Source organism: Narcine bancroftii, chromosome 1 (assembly GCF_036971445.1).
Source record: "Narcine bancroftii isolate sNarBan1 chromosome 1, sNarBan1.hap1, whole genome shotgun sequence".
NCBI lineage: Eukaryota > Metazoa > Chordata > Chondrichthyes > Torpediniformes > Narcinidae > Narcine > Narcine bancroftii.
Genome location: NC_091469.1, coordinates 164,877,997 through 164,890,716, shown reverse-complemented (window position 1 = coordinate 164,890,716; position 12,720 = coordinate 164,877,997). Strand labels below are relative to the sequence as shown.

Genomic DNA, 12,720 nt, shown 5'->3' with positions numbered 1-12,720 from the left:
ACTATTCTCGGATCCAGAAGAAGCACGAAAATTTGCAGAACAATTACAAAATAGACTGAGGGATGAAGACGTGTAATGAGAGTAAAAATGACCACGATTTATATGTATGTGGGTAAAGAGGTATAAGTGTGTATATGTATAATATGCATACGTGAATGTATCCGTATTTAGAGAAAAATATAGATAGTATAGACAAGAATTAATAAGGGAAGGAAATGGAATAGAGGGAATAAGGAGGGAACTAAAAGAGTGACCTTTGTTACATATGAAAAGTGAAATCTTTTCTGGGGGGGGGCTGGGTGGGGAGGAGTTGCGGTCACTGCAAAATCAGCTGACGCTTGCGAGTGAATTCGCAAACCCAAATGGAGAGGGGAGATGTGGTTGTCCGACAAGGGATAAAGGACAACTCAGGAGGGGAAGGGGAGATTGGGGCTAAAGAAGTTTTAAATAGGAGAATAAGGAAAATGTTTGATGTTTTAGGAATGTTGTCTTATAAAGGGTTTAAAATAAGAAAACAGAAATGGAAAAGGAGGAAAGGTAATGATGGAAAAACGGAAAGGGAAGATAAACAAAGTATAAAATGGCTACGTTGAACTATATGACTTTAAATATTAATGGAATACATAACCAAATTAAAAGGAAGAAACTGCTAAATTTACTGAAAAAAGAAAAAATTGATATAGCATTTGTGCAAGAAACACACTTAACTGAATTGGAGCACAAGAAATTAAAGAGAGATTGGGTAGGACATGTAACAGCAGCATCGTATAATTCAAAAGCAAGAGGAGTGGCTATCTTAATTAGTAAAAATGTGCCATTTAAAATAGAAGAGGAAATAATAGATCCAGCAGGGAGATATGTAATGATAAAATGTCAGATATATTCGGAGTTTTGGAATCTACTCAATGTATATTCACCTAACGAAGAAGATCAAAAGTTTATGCAAGATATCTTTTTGAAGGTAACAGAAAGAACAAAGTAACCAAATTTATAATTAAATCGATGGAAGAAATGCAACTTCTGACGTGCAATCGCCATTTTAGGACCCGGTTCGCTCGTGCTGTGGTGGGTTCGCACAATCTTGCCAGTGGCCCATGGAGCCTCAACAACACCTCTTTACTCTTATACGCTATTCCCCTTGAAATGAACGCCAACATAGCATTCGATTAAGGGTTTAGACAGATTAGACGCAGATAGGTTGTTTCCAATGCTGGGAAAACCCAGAAACGGGGTCACAGTTTAAGGATAAGGGGAAAGTTTTATAGGACTGAGATAAGGAAAAATTTCTTCTCTCAGAGGATGGTGGATCTGTGGAATTCTTTGCCACAGGAAGTAGTTGAGGCTGGTTCCTTGACAATATTTAAATGTAGGTTAGATTTGGTACTTGTGGCTAAGGGGATCAAGGGAGTATGGAGAGAAGGCAGGAACCAGGTACTAATCAGCTATAATCATATTGAATGGTGGTGTAGGCTTGAAGGGCCAAATGGCCTACACCTGCACCTACTCACTATGTTTCTATGTTTCTTTACTGCCGATCCAATCTGGTGGTTCTCGTGCACAAGGACCCCCACCCCACCCCCCACCCAAGTCCCTTTACACTTCCGAATTTTGAATTTTCTCCCCATCCAAATAATAATCTGCCCATTTATTTCCTTTTCCAAAATGTACAACTGTACATTTCTCCACATTGTGTCTCATCTGCTGTTTCTTTGCCCGCTCTCCTAAACTGTCCAAGTCTGTCTGCAACCTTTTTGTTCTTCAGCACTTCCTACTCCCTTTTAGAAAAATAGACTATAAAATGGCAGATGGAATTTAATGCAGACAAGTGTGAGATGTATTTTGGAAGGACAAACTAAGAAAAGACGTTTACTGTAAATAGTCGGCCGCTGACAAGTGCGGTAGAATAGAGGGACCGTGGAATAGAGATACATAATTCCCTGAAAGTTGCATCACAGGTGGATAGGGTTGTAAATAGAGCTTTTGGCATATTGGCCTTCATAAATCAAAGTACTGAGTCAAGGAGATAGGATGTTACGGTGAAGTTGTATAAGACATTGGTGAGGCCAAATTTGGAGGATTGTGTGTAGTTTTGGTCATCGAACTAAAGGAAAAATATCAATAAGATAGAGAGAGAGCAGAGAAGATTTACAAGGTTGTTGCCTGGACTTCAGGAACTGAGTTACGGTGAAAGGTTAAACAGGTTAGGACTTTATTCCCTGGAGCGTAGAAGAATGAAAGGAGATTTGATCGAGGTATTTAAAATTTTTAAGGGGACGGACAGAGTAAATGTAGATGGGCTTTTTCCACTGAGGGTGGGTGAGGTACAAACCAGAGAACATGGGTTAAGGGTGAAAGGGGAAAAGTTTATGGGAAAGATGAGTGTGGATCGAGCTGCCAACTGAAGTGGTGAATGTGGGCTCAGTTTTATCATTTAAGAAGGATTTTGACAGGTCCATGGATGGGAGAGGTGTGGAGAGCTATGGACTAGGTGCAGGTCAGTGGGCCCTGGCAATGGTTCGGCACAGACTAGCATGGCCGCAGGGGCCTGTTTCTGTGCTGTAGTGTCCTATGGTTGACAGTGAGTGCTCTTTTCTTTGGAGCAAAGTAGGGTGAGAGGTGACTTTATAGATGAGAGGCAGAGAAAGGGTGGAGAACCAACACCATTTCCCTGTGGTCACTGTCGCAGGTACCAGAGCACATCTTTTTCAGGTGAAGGTAGGGAACTTCAGGGAAGATGTTGAGGTATTTTTTTTAAGCAGAGAGTAGTGGGAGCCTGGAATGCATTGACAGAGGTGGTGGTGGAGGCTGGAACAATAGTCAATGGGACCCAACGGAAAATTAATTTGGCAGGGACAAGATGGGCTGTTTTTTTTTGTGCTGCAGTGTCCCATGGTTCTGCAACCTTCAGCTGTTTCTTCACTCACCTGTCCTGCACACCCACCCCCAAATCTGGGGAATCTTTGTTGCACACCTTCCTCAGATTTGAAGTCTAAAACTGCACACAATACTCAGTGTAGGACTTCATCGAGGCCCTAAAACAACTGCAGTAAGACCTCCCTGCTTTTAGATTCAACATTTCTCGTCGTGCCTTTTGCTTTCTGTCCCACCATTCCAACCTTCACTGACTGATGCACATGACACCTCGGTTGCACCTCCCCTTTTCCTGGTTTCTCAACATTCAGATAAGTTGCCACCAAAGTGGATACCTTCACGTTAATATTCATTGAACTGCGCCTGCCCTTCTCATCTGACCAACTGGCCCAGCAGCCTTTTGGCATCTTCCCCACAGCCCACACTATCACCCTGAGAGTTATGCAATAGAGAAATTCAAGGCAGAGGTTAAGAGTGCTGTACTGTACATTTCCCTGTATCCAAAAGGCTTGGGACCACACATTGCTTGATTTTTTGCTTTCTTTCGGTTATCGGAAGATATCAGAAAAAATCCAAAATCAGAACAGTAGCCTCATCCGTCACCATTCCCCAACATCTCCCCACCGCCGCCGCCAGTCCCAGGTATGGTCCCCGCTCCTGCCCGGGAGGCCGAGGTCCCCGCTCCTGCCCGGGAGGCCGAGGTCCCCGCTCCTGCCCGGGAATCTGCTGTCCTTGATGACGCCAGGACAAAAGATTCTTGCGTCAGTTTGTAAACCAAGTACAGCAGAGAGTAAAGAAGAAATGGAAAGGGAGGGGAGGAAGTTTCCTAAAATGAGGATGTTCATGCCCTTTGGTTTAAGGACTGACCCTTGCACCTAATTTCTCCCCATGCAGTTCCTGTCCCACCGACTTCCTCCAGACGCTCACTGGTGGCTTAAGATTCCAGCCTGCTTCTCTGAGCCGGCATCCAGCTGTTCAGCATCTGTCTTCCCGGCTGATTCTGAGCTCTGTTGTTACCAAACTGATGCCAACAGAACATTAGTGCCCCACATGGGCAAGTCGGGTGACAAATTTTTTTAAACTTGTGACGTTACGTCGGCACCACAAAAAGAGTTTGGTTTTTGGATCTTTTTGATATTCAGAACTTTGGATATGGGGTTGTGAGTTCGTTCCTTACTGGGGCCTCATTTCTGTGAGGGGCGCTGGACAAAGTGGCGACTCTCTTCCTTACAGTGGAGAAAGTTAAAGAATTAAATGCATATTGGGCTCACCATTGTGGGTCGAAGGCCTATGAGATGCTGGGCTTCATTAATGGGAGATTAAGTTCAAGAGTAGAGAGACCATGTTGCATCGAGTCACCTCATTACAGGAAGGATGTGGAAGCTATGGAGAGAGTACAGAGATTTACCAGGATGTGGCCTGGATCGGAAAATAAGTCTAATGAGGCAAGTTTAGCAGAGCTGGGAATTTTCTCTTTGGACCATAGAAGGATGAGAGGAGACTTGATCGAGGTCAAAAAGGGCGGGATCAGCCAACACCAGAGGACGTGTGCACAAAGTGAAGGGAGGGAAGTTTAGGGGAGATGTCGGGGGTAAGTTTTTTACACAGAGTTGTGGGGGCCTGGAATCCCTTGCCCGGGGTGGTGGTGGAGGCTAGAACACTGGGGGGATTGAAGTGACAGGGTAGGGGAGGTTTAATACTTTTTTTTAAGGGAAATATGGGTTGGCACAACATCGAGGGCTGAAGGACCTGTACTGTGCTGCAGATTTCTGCGTTCTGTGCTGTACTCTATTTACCATTTCTGTCCTTCAGAGTGAATTGTTATAAGTGCATCTCAGACACACTACAGGAGTTGGTAAACCAGAGCAAAGCGGCTCCACAATCCCCCAGCGTTCCCAAACTCCCAGGACCTCCGGTTCTCTCATCTGATCCCAACATGCTGAGCAACGAGGAGGCAACACAGCATGTGAGTACTGTAAAACCCCTGTTATCTGGCACCAATGGGGATTGGTAAATGCCGGAAAAGAGTATTTTCTGATTACTTGAGACTTGCTTTTACAATGCCTTACCAATACACCTGCATTAACAATAAACAATCTAAAAGACAAAAATACTAAACTGTACCTACACTGAACTGACTTCACTTACATGAATATATAAACCGTAAAGCATTTTACTTTACTTTCAGTCAAATTCTTTGGAAAAATTGAACTGTTGGCTGCATCTTCAGGTTCCTCCCCCTCCCCGGAGCCGCCCAAAAGTTTTGACTGGTTCAATGATCCGACTCATGCAGATGGATCACACAATTTCAGCATTAATCTTTGAATTCAGAAATCTACATTGAGTCTGCAGGTATTAAGTGGAGCTGAATTATCTCCACTGTTTGGGGTTTCTTGGGCAAGGGGGGAAAGCCAAAAAAGAATTAGACCCAGGTTGCAGCTCAAAGTCTCAGGTCAGATCGCACTGAGAGTATTGAGTTTAGTTCTGGTCACCTCATTACAGAAAGGATGGAGAAGCTTCGTAGAGGGAGCAGATTTACCAGGATGTTGTCTGGATTGGGAATGTGTCTCATGAAGCAAGTTTGACAGAGCAAGGGCTTTTTCCTTTGAGTGATGAAGGATGAGAGGTGAATGTAAAGAGGTAGAAAGATTACGAGTAGCATAAATGCAGTGGACAGTCAGCACCTTTTTCCCAGGGCTGCAGTTGCAAGCACCACAGGATATGTATTTTAGGGGAGCGCAGGGAGTTTAGGAGTGAAGTCAGCCACATTTCTTACACTCGGAGTGGTAGGTGTCTGGATTGCATTGGGGGGAGTGGTGGTGGAGGCTGGTACAAAGATTCAAAAGACTCTCATGTCAGCACAAGAAAAATCGTGTGTTATGGGTGTGAGGTTAGGAAGGATTAGATAGTTGTGTTATCATAGGTCAGCACAACCTTGTGGGTTGAAGGGCCTGTACACAGGTCGGCGCAACCTTGTGGGTTGAAGGGCCTGTACTGTGATACCATGTCTTATGTTACACAAGGGATGGGGATTGCATAATATTTTAAGAATGCAGATTTAGAATCTATGATGTTGTGGCTGTTACACGTTACAGAGACTTGGCTAGAGGAAGGGCACGATTGACTGATGCAGGTACCAGGGTTTTGGTGTTTAAAAGGGGAATAGGATGGGAGGTAAGTGGGGGGGGGGGGGGATGTAGCATTTCTGGACAGGGATAGTATCATGGCTATGGAAAGGGAGGAGACTGCAGAGGAAAGGTCTACTGAGTGGGTGAGGGTGGAAGTCAGAAATAGGAAGGGAGCTATCGCTGCTGGGAATTGTCTATAGGCCCCCAAATAGCCCTCAGGACACCAAAGAGCAGAGCAGCAGGCAGATTTTGGAATGGTGCGGGAAATACAGGGTTGTAGTTCCTGAATATGGACTGGCACTTCCTTACTTCAAGAGGGATGAATGGGACTAAATTTGTCAGGTGTGTCCAAGAAGGATTCCCGACATAGTCTGTGTAGCGGCTGACGAGAGGAGAGGCCACACTGGATCTGGATCTGGGGAATGAACCTGGTCAGGTGGGGAACCTCAACGGTGGGGGAACATTTTGGTGAGAGTGGCTACGACTCCCTTATCTTCAGTACAGCTAATGGAAAAGGACAAAAACAGACAAAATAGAAGTGTTTAATTGGGGAAGGGACGAGGCAGGAACGAGCGACAATAAATTGGAAACAGATGTTCACGGGTGAAAGCACAGAAGTAACATGGAGGAGGTTAGGGACCAATTGTACTGGGTTCAGGATAGGGTTGTCCCACTGGGACAGGGAAAAGATGGTAGGAAAAAGGAACCATGGCTGAAAAAGCAGGTGAGGCAACTGGTCAAGAGGAAGAAGGAAACACATAGTAAATTTAAGAAGCAGGAAAGGGCTCATAAGAAGTGTATGGTAGCCAGGAAGGCGCTTCTGAAAGGACTTAAAAGAGCATGAAAGGGGCATGAGAAGGCCTTGGCATGTAGGATTAAGGAGAACCTCGAGGCATTCTATGCGTATGTGAAGAACAGGATGACGAAAATGAAGTTGGGGCCACTAATGGACAAAGGAGGCAACGTGTCTGCAGGTGGAGGAGGTTCGGGAGGTCCTAAATGAATACTTTGCTTCAGTATTCACAAGAGAAAAAGGACCTCGATCAGGGTGAGGTCAGACTTGAACTGGCTTGTGTGCTGGACAATGTGACTAGTGGTGTACCTTCGGGATCAGTGCTGGGGCCATTGTTGCTTGTTATCTATATCAATAATCTGGATGATAATGTGGTAAATTGGATCCACAAGTTTACAGCTGACACTGAGATTGGAGGCATTGTGGACAGTGAAGAAGGTTTTCAAAGGTTGCAGAGGGATCTGGACCAGCTGGAAAAATGGCCGATGGGATTTAATGCAGACAAGTGTGAGGTGTTGCATTTTGGAAGGACCAACCAAGAAAGGACGAACACGATGAATGGTAGAGCAATGAGGAGTGCAGTAGAACAAAGAGATCTGGGAATGGAGATACTGTATATAATTCCCTGAAAGTGGATAGGGTTGTAAAGACATTGGTCAGCTAAATTTGGAGGATTGTGTGCAGTTTTGGTCACCGAACTACAGGAAAGATCAATAAGATAGAAAGAGTGCAGAGAGGATTTACTGGGATGTTGTCCAGACTTCAGGAACTGAGTTACAGGGAAAGGTTAAACAAGTTAGGACTTTATTCTCTGGAGCGTAGAAGAATGAGGGGAGATTTGATCCAGGTATTTAAATGTAGGTCAGCTTTTTCCAATGAGGGTGGATGAGATACAAACCAGAGAACATGGGTTCAGGGTGAAAGGGGAAAAGTTTAGGGGGAATTTCTTCACACAGAGAGTGGTGGAGGTGTGGAACGAGCTGCTAGCTGAGGGGGTGAATGTGGGCTCAGTTTTAACATTGATGAAGAATTTGGTCAGGGACATGGATGGGAGGGGGATGGAGGGATATGGACTGGGTGCAGGTGAGTGGGACTAGGCAGGAAAAAATTGGTTGGCGTAGACTATAGAGGCCAAAGTGGCCTGTTTTCTGTGCTGAAATGGTTCTGTGGCCACAACGCCATACCTGCCTATGTGTAGCTGTACTGCAGAATGTTCCACCTTATGCTGTGTGCATTTAAATATAAAGCCTTCAGTCATGTATTTGTTCCTTTTTTTGGACTCTGTGTCCCTTTTGTATTGTAATTCATCCCTATGGCTGCAATTTTACCCTAACTGCTTCTCCTCCACATAAACTCCCTACCAGCTGTTCCTGCTTGTGTGCCAACCACCTCTTCCTCTACCTCTTCACTTTGCTTCCCCCCCGCCAATCTAGTTTAAACCCCTTTCCACAACAGCATTACCAAACCTCCCTGCCAGGATATTAGTTCATCTCAAATTCAAATGCACCCCATCCCACTTGTACGAGTCACCCCTTCCCCACAACACGTTCCAATGATCCAAGAATGTGAAACCCTGCCCACTGCACCGTCTCCTCAGCCACACGTTTGTCTGCAGCATCTTCCTGTTCTCACCTTCCCCAGCTCGTGGCACCGGGAGTAATCTAGAGATTCCCACCTTGGAGGTTGTGGTCTTCAGCCCCTTTACTCACTCCCTAAACTTACTTTACAGGACCTTTCCCTCAACTCTGTCTATGTCATTGGTACTAATAGGTACCACGACCTCTGGCTGCTCACCCTCCCCTTCAAGAATAGTCTGCAGCTTCTCAGGTGCATCCTGGACCTGAGCACATGATGCTGGTGTTCCCATTGCAGCCACGGTCTATCTGTTCTCCTGTCGAGTCCCCAATGACTTTCACACTGCCGGACTCACCCTTCCCCTCTAAGGCTCAGAGCTGACTTTGCTCTGTCTGCACCAGTAACAGGGAACTCCCAAGAGGTGACCCCCCCCACCTCCCCACCCTCAGCAGTATCCAAAGGGGTGTTCTTATGGCTGAGGGGATGGTCATCAGGTGTCCCTGCACTGTCTTCTCTCTCCTTACCTCTCTCAGTGCTCACCATTCGAGGAGCTGAATCCTGCCCTCTCTGGAGCTCTGGATCTGGGTCCCCATCGTCTACATGTGAGAACAGTATCACAGCACAGTGCAGGCCCTCTGGCCCACAACGTTGTGTGCCTGTTGTGAAGCACAATCAATGGAAAACTTCCCCACATCCAGGTCCGTAACTCCCTGTTTTTCTCTCAACGATGTGCCTCTCTGAGAGTCTTACAAAAGGCCCGATTGCATCAGCTTCAACCAGTAAGTTCAGGTTTATTATCATCTGATTGGACATAGACTTGTGCAACCCAACAGGACAGTGCATCTCCGACCATCGTGCGCACACAGAACACCCTACACACAAACGACATATGTACACAGTGATCCAAAATAATATATACCAATAATATACAGCTTTCTGGGGTTGTTCGGCAGTCTCACCGCCTGCAGGGAAAAGCTGTTTCTCAGCCTGGCAGTCCTGATTTTTATGCTCCTGCACCCCTTCCTTGAAGGTAGTGTCTCAAAGATACTGCGGGCTGGATGGTCAGGGTAAAGGTACTGCGGGCTGGATAGTCAGGGTAAGGATACTGCGGGCTGGATGGTCAGGGTAAAGATACTGCGGGCTGGATGGTCAGGGTAAGGATACTGCGGGCTGGATGGTCAGGGTAAAGATACTGCGGGCTGGATGGTCAGGGTAAGGATACTGCGGGCTGGATGGTCAGGGTAAGGATACTGCGGGCTGGATGGTCAGGGTAAAGGTACTGCGGGCTGGATGGTCAGGGTAAAGATACTGCGGGCTGGATGGTCAGGGTAAGGATACTGCGGGCTGGATGGTCAGGGTAAAGATACTGCGGGCTGGATGGTCAGGGTAAAGATACTGCGGGCTGGATGGTCAGGGTAAAGATACTGCAGGCTAGATGGTCAGGGTAAGGATACTGCCGGCTGGATGGTCAGGGTAAGGATACTGCGGGCTGGATGGTCAGGGTAAGGATACTGTGGGCTGGATGGTCAGGGTAAAGATACTGTGGGCTGGATGGTCAGGGTAAAGATACTGCGGGCTGGATGGTCAGGGTAAAAATACTGCGGGCTGGATGGTCAGGGTAAAGATACTGCGGGCTGGATGGTCAGGGTAAAGATACTGCAGGCTGGATGGTCAGGGTAAGGATACTGCGGGCTGGATGGTCAGGGTACTCAGCGATTCTCGGAGCCCTCTTGAAGCACTGCTCCCTGTAGATATTGTTGATGGAGGGAAGGGAGAATCCAATGATCTTCTCAGCAGTTTGGATTGCCTCCGTACTGACCTCCAAACGGATGCTTTGCAGCTACCGTACCACACGATGATGCAGCCGGCCAGGACACTCTCTGTTGTGCTCCTGTAGGATGTTGCTAGATGGTGGCCTGATTCAGACTTCAGTAGGTACATGACATCACGTACAACTCTGAGATTCCTTTTCCTGTGGGGACAGCAGAATGACCTCTTACCGGTAGTACAAGAAAATACTGTATACAGCGTAAACAAATAACAAAATGTAAAGAAATTGCAAAAGTGCAAAAGTAAATCCCTGATGGAGTTTGTCGTTGAGTCTGATGGTGGAGGGGGAGCTGCTATTCCTGAACCTGGTGGTGTGAGTCTTGTGGCACTTAGACCTCCTATTATCCTGATGGCAGCAGTGAGAACAGAATATGTGCTGGGTGATGTGGACCCTTGGTCCAGCAACTTTGACCTCAGTGTAGGAGCTTTCCAGCAACACATTCCTGTTGTCCACCACAGGGGAAAAAACCAACTTGTCGTCTCCAATAAACATCCTCCACTTCACACAAACAGATGTCTTTTGGTATTGGTGTTGTAAGGAACCCTTCAGCACCCTCTCGCAAGCAGGTTCCCGTCGATGGTACCCCTTTCAGCCAGTCTCCTGAAGTCCGCTGTCTGATGTGAATCTCAGTTGCCAGCCGCCCACAGCCTGCATGGGGCCCTCGCCTCAAGTTGCCAGCAGCCTGCCCCCTGTATGTTCTATAGTTACAGAACCCCTCACTGTTCCACCCGCTGTGGTCACCATCCCATGGATCATCTCTTCTGCTTCTCCTTCTCAATCGGTGGGGGGGTGGGGTGATCTCCCCATTTTCTGGTGCCCTGCGCCAGTCCTCTGTGTCCCTGGAGTCTGCAACCCTTCATGACTGCTGCCGATCATTAACACCACCATCTTGGGCGCAGATCCTGCAGTCGCAGGATTTTAAATAAAATCACTGTCGGCTCAATTTTCAGGTTGTTTAAACCCCGTACAGCACTGACGACAATTGGACCGGGCGGTTAGATCCGCGGGAGCACTATGTCTCCGCTCCCCATGGGTCCACAGCAGCTCCAGTAGTGCCACCATTTTCTAGGTTCAGGGCCAGCTTCAAATTTACTCACAGACAAAATGGTCGCTGCAAAACATGAGTGGTCACAGACCTCCAGCCTGAATAATACCCTTTTACCATGACTATCTGTCAGAATTAGCTTGCCAATTCTATATCCAACAATAAATTCACTCTGGATCCCGTGCACCTGCACCTTCTGAATCAGTCCCCCATCAGGCACCATAGGGTTCTTACTTTGCTCTCTAACTTTGTTCTTCCTCCCAGTGGTCTCTATCTTTTCCTTCTGTCCAATGCCCTATCACCTCTGGGACCCCACTCAGCTTTTATTCCCTTCATATTTTTGATATCGCCCCCTTTTTACTTTAAGTGAAAGGTCCAGACAGTCTGTCGACTGACCATTTCTGCTCATGGCTGTTGCCTTCAGCACCTCGATATTCAAAATTCCAGCATCTGTAAATTTGGTTTCGATAATATTTCAATCTTCTTGCCTTCCCCAGTTTGAACAGATGTTGAAACTTGCACACTGCTCAACAGACGAACTCTTCAATATTGCCCTCTTCAACTGGCTAATTCAGGTCGATCTGACAGACAAGCTGCTGGAGGTAAGGAATTGGTGAAGTGGAAATGACTTGTGATCAGCTCCGGACTGGTGACAACTGCTTGCCTTGCCTGATCAAGACTGCTGTGGCCCAGGCCCAGAATGTGCACATCTTGTTTTGATCAGCCTTTCTAGACTTGAGACAGTAAGATGAGTATCATGTACACAAGTAAATGCATGATGGGCTGAAATTTTTACTTGCTGATGCTGGGTTGAGTGCACAAATGTGCTGGAGAAACTGGGCAGCAAGAGGACTCACTGAGTTACTCCAGCACAATTGTGTGTTGCACATGGATTCAGGAAGAGCAAGTGCTTTTTAACAAATTAGTTGGACGTCTTTGAGAATGTGAAGAGGACAGTAGACAGAGGGGAATAGGTAGATGTTGTATACTTGGATTTCCAGATGTTCACTGAGGAACCACATAAAAGACCTATCCATAAAGAACGACCACTGTCGGAGGGTCCAATGTGTGGGGCTGACTATCCCTCATGAGACAATGCTACTCCAAACGTTCTTAAATCCTGTCCCTAGAATCTTCTCCAACAGTTTGCCCACTGTGGATGCAAGACTCAGTGCTTTATGACTCCCAGGGTTCTCCTCGTTACCTTTTTGAATAAGGGACCTGCATTTCTCATCCTCCAATGCTCTAGTACCACAGTGGCCAGGGAGGATGCAAAGATCTTCGCCAACTCCCAGTATTCTCATCCTTGGGGTATATCCTCTCCTGTTCTGGGGACTTCACTACCTCCTCTTCCTCACTGTCCCCAGACGCCGAGGTCGAATCCCTCCATCCAACTACCTGCTCTCCGTCACCACTCTTTGACACCTGGGCTACAAATCTGATCGCACTGTTGGCCCTTGACAAGAATTGCTCGTGG

At 46.7% G+C, this 12,720-nt stretch overlaps 1 protein-coding gene across 2 annotated transcripts in view; it reads left to right on the top strand.

Moving 5' to 3' along the window:
• The window catches only part of nup155 (nucleoporin 155), a 177,913-nt gene that overhangs the window by 140,232 nt on the left and 24,961 nt on the right, over positions 1 to 12,720 (top strand). For both annotated transcript variants that reach the window (XM_069884488.1, XM_069884497.1), the window contains exons 26-27: positions 4,684 to 4,837; positions 11,741 to 11,845. In XM_069884488.1, coding sequence (XP_069740589.1) covers positions 4,684 to 4,837; positions 11,741 to 11,845 — 259 coding nt within the window. The remainder of the gene's footprint in view (positions 1 to 4,683; positions 4,838 to 11,740; positions 11,846 to 12,720) is intronic.